At 39.9% G+C, this 12,106-nt stretch overlaps 1 protein-coding gene across 2 annotated transcripts in view; it reads right to left on the bottom strand.

Moving 5' to 3' along the window:
- Nucleotides 1–12,106, bottom strand: part of pde8a (phosphodiesterase 8A) — a 50,147-nt gene continuing 38,041 nt past the window's right edge. For both annotated transcript variants that reach the window (XM_008286638.1, XM_008286639.1), the window contains exons 14-22: nt 9,664–9,828; nt 7,110–7,158; nt 6,765–6,900; nt 6,457–6,655; nt 4,829–5,046; nt 3,851–3,983; nt 2,757–2,921; nt 2,505–2,634; nt 1–1,492 (exon numbers count right to left, since the gene is read on the bottom strand). In XM_008286638.1, coding sequence (XP_008284860.1) covers nt 1,386–1,492; nt 2,505–2,634; nt 2,757–2,921; nt 3,851–3,983; nt 4,829–5,046; nt 6,457–6,655; nt 6,765–6,900; nt 7,110–7,158; nt 9,664–9,828 — 1,302 coding nt within the window. In that variant the 3' untranslated portion in view covers nt 1–1,385. The remainder of the gene's footprint in view (nt 1,493–2,504; nt 2,635–2,756; nt 2,922–3,850; nt 3,984–4,828; nt 5,047–6,456; nt 6,656–6,764; nt 6,901–7,109; nt 7,159–9,663; nt 9,829–12,106) is intronic.

Below are 12,106 nucleotides of genomic sequence, written 5' to 3'. Positions count from 1 at the left end.
TTTCTGCTGTTGTCAAATGTCAAGCGGTTTACAGCATTAAACCAAGAGTACGGGATTGTTGCAACAATGAATACACCCACACACTCGCACCGACAACTACAACATACCCACACGTACTCACACACACGCACGCGCACACACACACAAACTCCTGATGATCGACGATAACAGCTTATTCTCCAATGCAACATCCCATCCCTGGACAAATCACTGAGACGTAGACATTTCTAATATTGTTTACAGTGCAATACAAAAGTGTTCATTCAAACTGGTACTGTACTTTTGATAAGAAAATAAAAATGTTTAATATGGTAATGCTTCATATGAATAATAATTGTGAATTTTTTTTTTGAGAGTTATAGTAGCGTTTGTCTTTATTAGCTTTGGCTTTTTTTTTTCTTCTCTTTCTCTCTCTCTCTCACTCTGTCGCTATCTTTTTAAATTCATTTTGTTCTTATTTATCAACTAATTCATTTATGAATTTTAATATAGAAAATATGGAACATCTAAGAAAAATTAACATACCAAATCATCTGTAATTAGATACCTATGATCATGATGTTGAGGTGTTTGTCTCTCAGCGGTGGCCTCCGATAAAGGTCCACTCCCCGACCCACGAAGACAGCATCCCCCTCTCACATGTCTGTTGTGTGACAGCTTACGTGTCAACTCGGATGTGTTTCTGAAGGACACGTGAAAATATTGCCCGAAAATAAACAAACAAACAAACAAACAAAAAAAAAAAGCAGTGGAGTGTTCTTTCATGGTGTGGCCTCCAGGGGTTGAAGGAGCAGTCCTGTCTTGCTGCGAGCACAGGGATGGAGGTCAAAAGTGATTATATGGCCTGACGTGGATCGGACACCTTCATTTGCAGACCGCACTTCCATCCGCTCCTTCAGGAAACAAGCAGTTTATTTGTTTTTTTTCAAACTCAAACAGCAACTTCACAGGCAAACAGGAGTTCCCACGTGGTGATCAGGGGACGGATGCTTTGCCAGGAGACCTGCGACGACCCTCCCCCTCCCTCCCTCCCCCCCTCTCAGTCATGTCACTTGACCAGCTACACTGCAAAATGCCTGAGGGGCACAAGAAGTTCATAAAGGATGCTGTGTGTCTGTTTTGTCACAGTTCTCATCTGACAGGCTTGTAAAAAAAAAAAAAAAAAAAGCCGGCAACGTTACTGCCGCGAAACCGCCCGTCAGGAAGTCCTTCTGTGGTTTCTGTATGGACGGACATGTGGATGCTCGGCGTGCTACAGAAGCAGGAGGGTGAAGGCGAGGAGGCCCCTTTGGCTGACTGGGCTGGCAGGGAGAGAGACGCCCCAGCAGGAGAGAGGAGGTCCGCCCCGGAAATGCAGGGTCCCAGGGCCGAACGCTGCAGCGCTGCTACTCTGGAGGTGGTCGCAGGCTGTGCAGCTTCCTCTCGTCCAGGCCTTTCCAGTACTTGAAGTTGTTGTCCAAGTGCTGCATAAGATTGGGGAGGTCTGCAAAAGCTGGAGAGAAGACACAAAAAGAGTCGTGGCTTAAAATCAGATTTTGTTTTCAAGACAGTGCCAAGCGTTTATTTAAATGAACACCTCTATCTTATTTAGACATGCTTTTAAAAACAAACCTTTTCTCTCCAAGCTCCTAAACCTTAACAGGATATGTGCACATAGCAAGGACTGATTCCTCATATTGATCTGATACCAGAATCTGCTAATTAATGAAAACATTGACTTTTAAAATGACACTATCAAAGAAGCTGTGTATTTTATTTAAATGTTCTTCCTCCATTGATATTTTCAAGTAAAACTTTAAAATGTGTTTAATTGGGGGCTGCTCGGTGGTAGTTAGCAGCCTGGTTGTCGTCCAGTAAGGACACCCGGGATCTTTCTGTCGGGAGTTTGTATGTTCTCCCCGTGCAGCGTGGGTTCTCTCCGGGTTCTCCAGCTTCCTCCCACAGTCCAAAAACATGTTGAGGTTAATTGGTGATCCTAAATTGTCCATAGGTGTGAATGTGAGTGTGCTTGGTTGATAACATGTAAAGCACTTTGGTCAACTCAGCCTGTTTTAAACAAACAATATAAATATATTTGGTTTATTTAATGAAAAATAACTATTAAAGTCCACTGAGTTTTGACAGTGAATCAGAGAGGCTTCATCCTCAGCCGTCCTCTCTGGGAGGACAAATCAGGTTGTTTTAAGGTATATGAATGAACTGAGTTGATTTGATAATGTAGCTTGGACCCGCTCAATGAGGTCAGCATTTGCACAGATACTGCATCCCCAAGACTTGCAGGTTAAAAATATATTTAAAAAATGATGGAACTTTAATCAGGTTTTTAATTTAGCAGCTGTATTAAATGACATGCAGTGTGCAGAGATTTCTAAACATGACATTGACATTGTGTGGGCTACTTGCAAAAAAAACAACCAAAAAAACCCCCACTATAACTCACCTAAAAGACAGCTAATTGTATCCCAGTTTGTAATATTGTGTATTTCTCTCGTGTGAAGTCTTACCATCCCATGCATCAAACATGTCCGTAATGAAGTAGTCTATAAAGGAAATCTGGGACTTTGGGATGCTACATGTGTTTCTGTCAAACACAGGCATAACCACTGGTAGACCTTGTCTCTTCTCCTCGTCCGTCTGCACCAGGGACAAGAGCAAAAGCACATTAAATACATCAATTACAAAAAAAACATTCGTAATGCAGCTGCTGCCTACTGGCTCCATCTCCACTGACACTGTATTATTTTTTTTCTAATTACCTGTGCAAAATACTCCTCTGAGATGCGTCCGGCCCATTCTATACAGAGCTCCAGAGGCCTGCATGGATTGGAGATGTCTGCACACTTAATCAGCATCCGCTTGACGAGGATGCGATTCTCGGGAGACGTCAGGATGCTTTTGACAGATTCCTCATCACTGTTACCCTGAGAAAAATACAACAGAAACAAAGTTGTAGTGCAAAGACAACTGAAGTTTTGCTTATTAGTTGCAATAAACATCTCCTTATGACAGATATATTTTTTTATGAAATAACTGTCTTTTTATAACTTGGAGAGATACAGGTGACACTTGCAGTAGATAAATGGTATTATTTTCTTCATGGAGAAGAAGAATTCTAACATTTCATTATGGGTTACACTTACATGTAAATGAGTACAGCGTGCTTCATGTGGTCACATGATTTGCAGGCGCCTTTGTGTTTTAAGACTGAATACTCAGATAATTATGTTGAACAAAAGTACATAAGGACTGTTTTATTGGGTTAAGATGAGAGATTCTAAACCTTCAAGACTTGAGGTTAACTTTAAAATTAAATTATAGCGCATGTACGATACAAAGGCTGCTTTCCAAAGCATTCTTTTAATACATAAATGTCACCTCTGATGCAATTAATACCAAAAACTCAATCAAACAACGTGTTTAAAATCATTTATTCATATCACTTCTGCCTTTAAAAGGCAAGACAACTTTTAAATGTCTGTGTTGAGCATTCCACACAGGGATGAGAAAGATGGTACCAAGTTGTAAAATTCTCTCCCTGCAAAGATATCTGAACCGAGGCAACAACAGGCCGCGAGTCCCCAGAACCAGCACCATTATCTCTAAAGCTCCTAAACTATTGTTGCTTTCACTCTGGTAGAGAATGATTCTGCTACCGTGTGTGACAGAATGAGATTACAATAGCTGCGTTTATCTTATTACGCGTCCTTCCTTCACTGACGCACAACACTGATTCATTTAGGGGGAAAAAAATGCTAAAATTAGAGGTACTATTTCTACACAGGTATGAAATGTAGGAGAAAAAAAAAGAAAAAAGAAAGGTGTTTCATCATGATTTCCTTTTTAATCTCACCCCATTTTCCTCCAGAGCAGCCAGCGGCTTATTGATGCTGTTGACAAATTTGTTGACGTGTTCAAAGTGTTTGGTCATCTCGGTTGCGAGCACCATGTCAATGATGGCCTGTCGTAATGTTCGATATTCGTTCCTAGAGAGGAAGAAATCAGATGCAGGGAAAAGGCAGGGAGAAGAGAACAAGAGAAAACAGAGGGAGTGAGATGACAGTGTGGTAAATAGCATGGAAACCCGTGTGAACAGTTTTCCCCTTCTGACTGCGGTGACAGTGGCGATGAATGGGTGCTTTGTTCACCTTCCCCCTCCGAGGGGACCAGCACATGTGAGCTATTCTGTTTTGGGACTCAAATCACATTACTATCCCGCCGCTGTCAGCGCACATGCACACACGCGCACGCGCACACACACACACACACGCACACACACACTATTTCTTTCATCGATGCATATGCACCCTCAGCTTATCCCCAATGACACTTTAGGTCCCGGCTGTATTTCCAGACATAAAATATGAATTGTCCTGATTGACATATACAAATATTCTCTGTATTAGAGTTTATGGGTTCATCTAAAAGCAGAGTTTGTTTAAAAAAATACGTTAATTCAACTGAGTTTAATAGCTCAAATTGCACAGAAGTCAGCAAATTCAATTAATTTGGAATACATCAAGGTAATAATTTGAAACATAGAGATCATTTTATCCATGCTGTGTCAGTAAATGATGTTCGGTGAGCTCGTAATATCGTTCTTTTGAGCTCAAAATGAACTCCTCTGATTTACAGTTAAATAAAATGACTTGCATTCTTTGCAGAAATGATGGATATTTTAATCATTTTCAGACTTGTAGCTAAATACTACAGCCGTATCCACTTGTTAACTGTTAAGGTTTACGGCAGGTACTAGGTTTGTGTTCGGTGATTCTGGGATCTTTAACCCAAGAGGCAATGTTTGCGGTGTCCTGTCCCCTGGATCTCCTACCTCTCTATGTTCTTGAAGATGTTGCACTTATCATCTCTCGTGGTGATCTGGAAGGCCAGCGCCGCGTGGTGACTTTCTAGCACAGCTGTGTCATTGTAGAGGATTGCCAGCTCGCTCCCCGCGTTGCACAGAAAGCTGTTGGTTCGGCCCGGATGGTCCACATCGTGCACAGTGGCAGCAATCAGAGCGGCTACCTCGTCGATGTGATCCAAGCTTTGCTGATGGGGCAAATGACACATAAGCATTAGAAATATGAAACTGGACACATTTTCATTTAAGTTTAAGTCTAGTATTTTACAACTCAAGTCTTACTGCTAGCAGATGTGAAGTTTGGCAGCTCTGACTGGTTGACTAGGTCAAAAGTTGCTGCAGTGTAACTTTCTACTACATTCACTACGCATCCAGTTTAGCCTGCAGGCTGAATCTGTTGCCAAGTGCTTATTCGAAGGGAGTTGTTGGGTCTATCTGTATAATTTTGCAGGGTCTTCACCTGTCTATATGGAGCGCCTTGAGCTGGCATATGTTGTGAATTGTAGGTTAAGATAACATAGAAATGTAGTAATCCCAAAGTAAATTTATGTGCCAGATATTGCAAAAAAAAAAAAAAAAGATAGAACATGCAACATAAAATGCAGTGCCTCATAGCAAAGCAATAAGATAAATGCATAGCACATTACTAAAAATCTAAAATATGCAAGCTAAACTAAGACTAGATTCAAAAGTAAGAAGTAATGCTGGAAATGGTTCTGGCAAAGTAAAAACAACAATGCAAATTAAATTGAAATACTGCACATAATAATAAGAATATTACTGCTATATGAATAAAAGTGCTAATTTAATTTAATCAAGAAGTAGCTCTACACTGTAGCAGACAGTCATGATTTATAAATAGAAAATAATCCATCAATTATTCGCCTTACTTTAGCTAAATTAAACTAAACACATGTAACTGACCAGCCAGAAATATGTGCGAACTTCTAATGTTGCCCAATATACTGAAAATACTTCATTTGTTGAATTTTTAAAAATGTATTCTCATTTTTAAACCTTTGTTTTATCTTCAATTTAGACAGTAGTAACTGAGCACATACAAAATAAAAGCTGCACTCAACTACTTGTAAGTTTAGGAGTCATGTTTAAGAAGTAATTTGTGTTTTGCTGAGTAGTTTGTGTCACACAACTATAGGGGAAAAAAAGAAAAAGTGTCGTATACAAGAGTATGCGGATCATTTTTCAATTAATTTGCAACATAACAGAGCAGCTAACCTGTCTGCAGACTTCCAGGAATTCATTAACCTTGGGTGATGTAACTTCACAGTTCACCGGCTAAGCCAATGAAAGATCACTCGACTGAGATCCGAAATAGACGGTTTGGTAATCAGCTTAACCAGTGCAGGCCCTCGACCGGTTACTGAGCCACTGACACACTTGGGCATGACTTTCTAGGACAGAGTAGGCTCCGATGGAGCACTTGACACCCAACGCTGTGGCGCTCGACAATAGAAACCTCCAGAATCTAGATAATCTACCAAATCCAGCCATGCAATTCGATAACAACTATCTGTGCTGCCACATTGGAAGCATCAGTCTGAGTTTTCATGCACTTTTAAAGTGTCCTGCTAATTTACCTTGACTCTCTCCTTGCAGAGAAAATATGCTGTTGCATGCAAGACATCAGCTGCATGGGAAGAGTTGTGGTAGGAGTTACTGGAGTGGTAGTTCGCTTCAATTACTTGTAGCCAGGAGCGCAGAGTGGCTTCAGGGCAGTTTAAGTACTCGCAGACCCCAAAGCGGGAGAAGATCTTCAGGCCCAAGTAGGTCAAAGGCCTGCAGGAGGATTCAACATGGTAGTTAAACACAAACTCTCATCCCAAGCTCCCTAGAAAAAGACACAGACACGTCCTTCTGTCTGCTCTTAAGTGGGCTGTTGCCTCACCGTTTCAGGGTTGCAGCTTCCAAGTTGAAGATGTCAAAGTCCCAAGAGTCCTCATTTTCCATGGTCTGGGCGATGCGAGGGGGGATGTCATTTAGTGACAGAGGAGTTGTCAGGTGACTGGGGAGATGGTGGGGCTCTGAAGAGACAAGAAAGGAGGCATTCAGATGAAGAGGGGGACGCTTAGAAATGTGTTGTCCGTTACCTTTGGCTGAACCACAGGCAGAAAAAAAAAAGAAAAAAAAATGATTTGGAGTGTTAAAAACAACAGAGCTGGTAAAAATAAAAGTAACTCTAAAGCTGCAGCACTTAGTGCCCAAACATGCTGTAGGTTTAATGTAAACTCACGTTTTGTGGAAAAGATGTATTCATTTCCTGACAATCTGCGTAAACCATCCTGCAAACAAGAAAGAAAGAGAGAAAGAAAGTTTCAGGGACTAAGGAAGAGTAGGGGGGAAATGACTGCATACACAACATGAATAAATCCATCATTCATCCTTTTTAAAACGGTCAGATACTTAGTTTAGCTCAGTGTTAAGAGCACAAGCTTTACATCTGAAACAAAACTGAAAGATTTTTGCGTCCAAAAAATTTGGACAGTTTGGATGCTTTGAATTGAATTGTTTCACTGAGACATTTAATATAAAAGTGTGCTGAATTACAACCACAAGAAGCACGAACACAAACACAGACATCAGTTTGGACTGGATGCAGAATGTATGTATGTTTTGTTGACTCACAAAATGACATAAGTTGCATATCAGATTTAGCCTCAATGAGGAGTTCTAGCAAAACAGCAGGCAAGAAAATATATTTTTTAATATTGACATATATGGATGTTGTATCCAGTTAAAACTGAAACCTAAAATCTTGAACCATAACGAGATTCTTAATAACACATTTTCAGACGGTTTTCTCACTACTTAGAGCACTTAAAAACTGTTTGTTACTTGACATGTGATTTTTTTTATTTCTTAACTCTGTGCCTTTTTACGGCTTTTCGACAAAGTATTGACAGTAGAAATAATTTTTTTTTTCCCTGAATGAAGATCTTTATGAATGTTCTCCTGGCTGTGCTATGATACCAATTCTTGGATGCTATAATATGCCGAAACCTCGTACCTTTTCCTTCATGAGCGTGCACAAGGGTACAGGAGGGGTGACCAAACTGAGCTTATTAATGAAACCAGTATGCAGTTTAAAATATAATTACCATATTTATGAACTGTAATAGTTGTGTCAGAAATGACAGAGCGGTAATTTATGCACATATGCCGGATAAATTATTTCATTATGACATTTACCATCCTCTGGGGATTGCTGCACGCTGTGATAGCAAATGGGGCCTATCAGTGGGGAAACACTTCATCACCCAAATAATCAAACGTGCGATGAGATGTATAATCATCCTGTGATCTGTACCAGCTGTGTATTACAGGCCGTGTGTTAAGAGTGTGAAAGGTGAAGAGAAATATTTATTGCCACGAGATGTTGCACAAACATTCATACTCCCCAGAGGCTGAACGATAATAGAGATTGGTTTACGTTACCTGGGAAAAAAGTTTAGTTGTTAAAAGTGTTTTTAGCAATATGGTGAACCTCAGCATGTTGCCATTTGATGTTAGCATGTAGCTCACAGTCTTACAGAGCCACCAGCATCCTAATCTTGTTTAATGTCTCCATTTATGCATCTCTCAAAGAATATCAGACAAAGAGCAAAAATTAAATCTTTTTTGATTTAGACATTTATATTCATGTAGTACAAAACTATCACCTTGGGATGTTGTGTGTCATTAAATTACATTCAACAATAATAAGAAAACCATGACATTAAAACAATCTGCACTTCATTGAGACAACATTTTGGCAACTTGCCACTTGTTCAAATGACTTGCATGGCTTGTATCTTCCAGTCAAGCGGGTGCACGACATACTGCATCTATATATATGTATAGGTTGTCAGTGTTACATGGGTGTGTGTCACAGAGTGAAATGTTTACTTCGCAAGTGCAAAAGGAAGAGGAGCCTGGCTCATCTTTGACCTGAGCATTGTCTCATGGTGGCGCTGCCTCTGTACACACTGGCTATTTTAAGATTTTCTCCCAGAAAGATGACAGCTTCTCTCCGAATGTTCACTGGGTCTCCTGAGTTCAGACCCAGCAGCCCCTTCACCATAACAAACTGGAAACCAAGTCCTGGGAAATACAAACCCAACCAGGCACCTCATAAACCAAATCTGATCGCACATAAAATAATCATCCAAACCGGGACAAACACCTCATGGTTTTCTGGTTCCATCAGCCTTCATCACTTATGCAGAACAAATCTTTGTGGTGAAGGACTAACACCTCTGTGCCTCTGTGTTTCCACAGCGTACATGTATAAGTAAAGCCATGCTTATTCATCTGATCCAAAGAACAGGATGTTTCCAGGCCTGTGGAGTCGAGAGGAAAAGGTTCATGTGAGTGTGACTGTGTGCATGTGTGCAGAGAGACAGGGAGGGAGGGAGGGGGAGAGAGGGGGAGAAAGAAAGGGTGGGGTGGGCTTTCCTCTCCAGCCTACAGGAGCACAAAGGACAATCTAACACTTCCTCTGGGGTTGTTGCCAAGACTGCCAACTTGGCACTCTTTCTACTTCTGTTCTTCACCATTGCTGTCTGTTAATCTCTCTCTCTCCTCTCTCTCTCTCCCCCAAATATGAGTAGAAATCCTCTCAAAAACAAAAGTCCACAAGCTCCCGAATGTGTCCCATATTTACCATATCTCGGCCTTTCATCACGCATGCTTGGTGGATATTCATTTGTTATCATATAGGAGCTGATTCATGCGTAGCGGAAGGAAGCTGTTTGGGTGTTTCGGACTTCTTGAAGGACCTTCGTGCTCTGAAGGGGCCTGTTTCTTACCGTCATCAGCCCCCCCACGAGGTCATTCGTGTGGGGATCTTCATCCTTGGTGCCCAGCTGTGGGGAGTAAAGCTCAGTGGTCCTCAGGATCTCCAGTACACGATCCAAGGCCTCTGCCACGGGCATGGGACTGCTTTCCTGCGCTGCGTTGATGATGTTGATTACCTGGAGGAGGAAGATTAGCATTATTATATTTTTTTGTGTTGCAGTAGCAAAGAATAAACAGGAAACATACAGGTAATAAATAGAACAAGTTCTAAAAAGACAAATAAAATCAAGAAAATCCCGGTAAAATTCAAGTGAAATCAGTTTTCTAAAACGTTCACATTTAGCTGCCCTACTTTATCGGGGTCATTCCAAAGCCTCTGGGCTCAGACTACAAAGGCTCTGTTAGCAGCAGTTTTTGGGCAAACACACTGAGGGACAAAAAGGTCACAAATACAGTTGGGCAGCACTGACGAAATTGCATATTTTGTTGATTTGTGAACCAACGTTAATCCAGGAAACAAACACTATAAACTGTTCATTTCTTATACCTAAAGATAGAGAAATATTAACCATAACTGTTGGCTTGTTTTTCACATTGGCATGTGAATAACGAGCCAAAATGGACTTCTGAAGACTGATCAGGCAGGTCAAGAATTGTCATTAGGAACGGATAAATTATCAGTCTCTCTAACTCTCCATATCACTTCCAGCTTATGATTTTTATTTTTTTAAATGCTATAAATAAATTCAAGAAGTGTAATTTATTTATTTTTTTAATTGTGAAGAAAAACCTTCAGATTTAACTGCAAATTTCTGGACAGAAAAGCAAAGCAAAGCCTTCCAGTGACTGCAAAAGAAGCAGCAGAAATGCTGAGCTGACACAGGAGTGTTGTTTCATCCTTCCACTGTGCAGCAAAGATGCTCAAATAGAGTTGATGTGGAAGCTTCATCTGAAGAAAACTCTACCTGCGGCTGCACAATAAAAGCTAACGTTTTGAAAAAGTATGCACAGCAGCATACTAATGCATTTTGGAAACAAGTATTTGGCCACAATAATCAAATACTGTATATGTTTGGATGCAAAAGAAAGAGTAGAATTTGGTGAAAGAGCACCTGGCCAGCTGTTGGGCAGAAATGCTCTGCTTTGAGGTTAATGTGACAATGATCCAAAACAAACCTCAAGTCCACCATGAGCTATGTTCAGAAAAATATTCTGAAGTAAAATAAAGGCCTTGACAGTTCTCTAACTTGAACATCACAATCTATCTGTGAGTAAATATGGCATGTGTGCAAAACAGCTTAAAAATATGTAAGAACTTGAAGTGATCTGCAAGGAAGAAACATCAAGATCAGAAAAACTCTCAGCTTCATAAAAAATAAAATAAAATTAAAAAAACATGTTTCAAATACCACAATTTAGCTTCATGAAATAAAAAGTAACAGTACATTATGATTTGCAGAATGGCTCATTGCATTTACTACAAATAAAAATATCAACAAAATGTGTGAATTTGCTCAGCAGTGCCCAAACAGCTTAAAAATCAGTCCTGAAACATGCTGGCACCGGTGTAAAGAGGCCAGAACACTGGCACTTTGCAATGTGGTCACACCTCTTAAATCTTCCTGTTCCCTTTCTTCACAAGGATTAGAGCAGATTAATGTCACACATATCTTTCGATTAAATATTAAGCTACAGTGAGGAGATGGTTAGCTTAGCTTAGCATTGCAAGAACACTGGAGAAAAGGGAGACAGCCTGCTGGGACACATGCTGCACCCACAGTGTGAGAAAGAACTTCAGGGCTGCTGCTTTTTTCCTTCAGTAGTTAGAATATTTAATGTGACCAGAACACAATATATCACAGTTGCTTTTTATAACTTTTTAAGTGCAATAACAAAGTAACACAGCTTTTCTTTACAGCTTTTTAAGTGCAATCCCATATTTACTTCTGTACATGTGGAAGGGGCTTAAAGTGTGAATAGTCTTTATTATCTTCTTTTATTTCTTTACTTTTCTTTATATATTCTACTTTTAGATCTCTTGCCTTGGTTTTTATCATGCTTTATTGTTATCTAGCTGCTGGAACATGTTAATTTCCCCAGTGAGGGATCAATAAAATCTATTTTGATCCTTTTGTTTATCAAAAGTTTAAAAAAAAAAGGAATAATAAAATCGACCTATCAGAATCGTGAAAGCTCAATACTGTACTATTTTTTTCTGTAATCCCTGCAGTAACAGAAATAGTCTGTTCAATTTTTCTGATACTTTTTATCTGTTTTACATTTTTCTATATTAAAAAACTCTAAAATGGTCAATAATGACATCTTCTACAATTTCTTTTATTAAAGAAGATAAAATCTACAAAAGCAAAATGCTAAAAAAACAACAACTGGACAATCTCAGAAAACTCACAGAGAGATCTACATTTTTACTTCAAGGCTGTGGAGCTTCTAACA

Source organism: Stegastes partitus, unplaced genomic scaffold (genome assembly GCF_000690725.1).
Source record: "Stegastes partitus isolate 25-593 unplaced genomic scaffold, Stegastes_partitus-1.0.2 Scaffold462, whole genome shotgun sequence".
Classification (NCBI taxonomy): Eukaryota; Metazoa; Chordata; class Actinopteri; family Pomacentridae; genus Stegastes; species Stegastes partitus.
The sequence above is the reverse complement of the archived record's forward strand: the minus strand, read 5'-3'. Positions and strand labels throughout refer to the sequence as shown.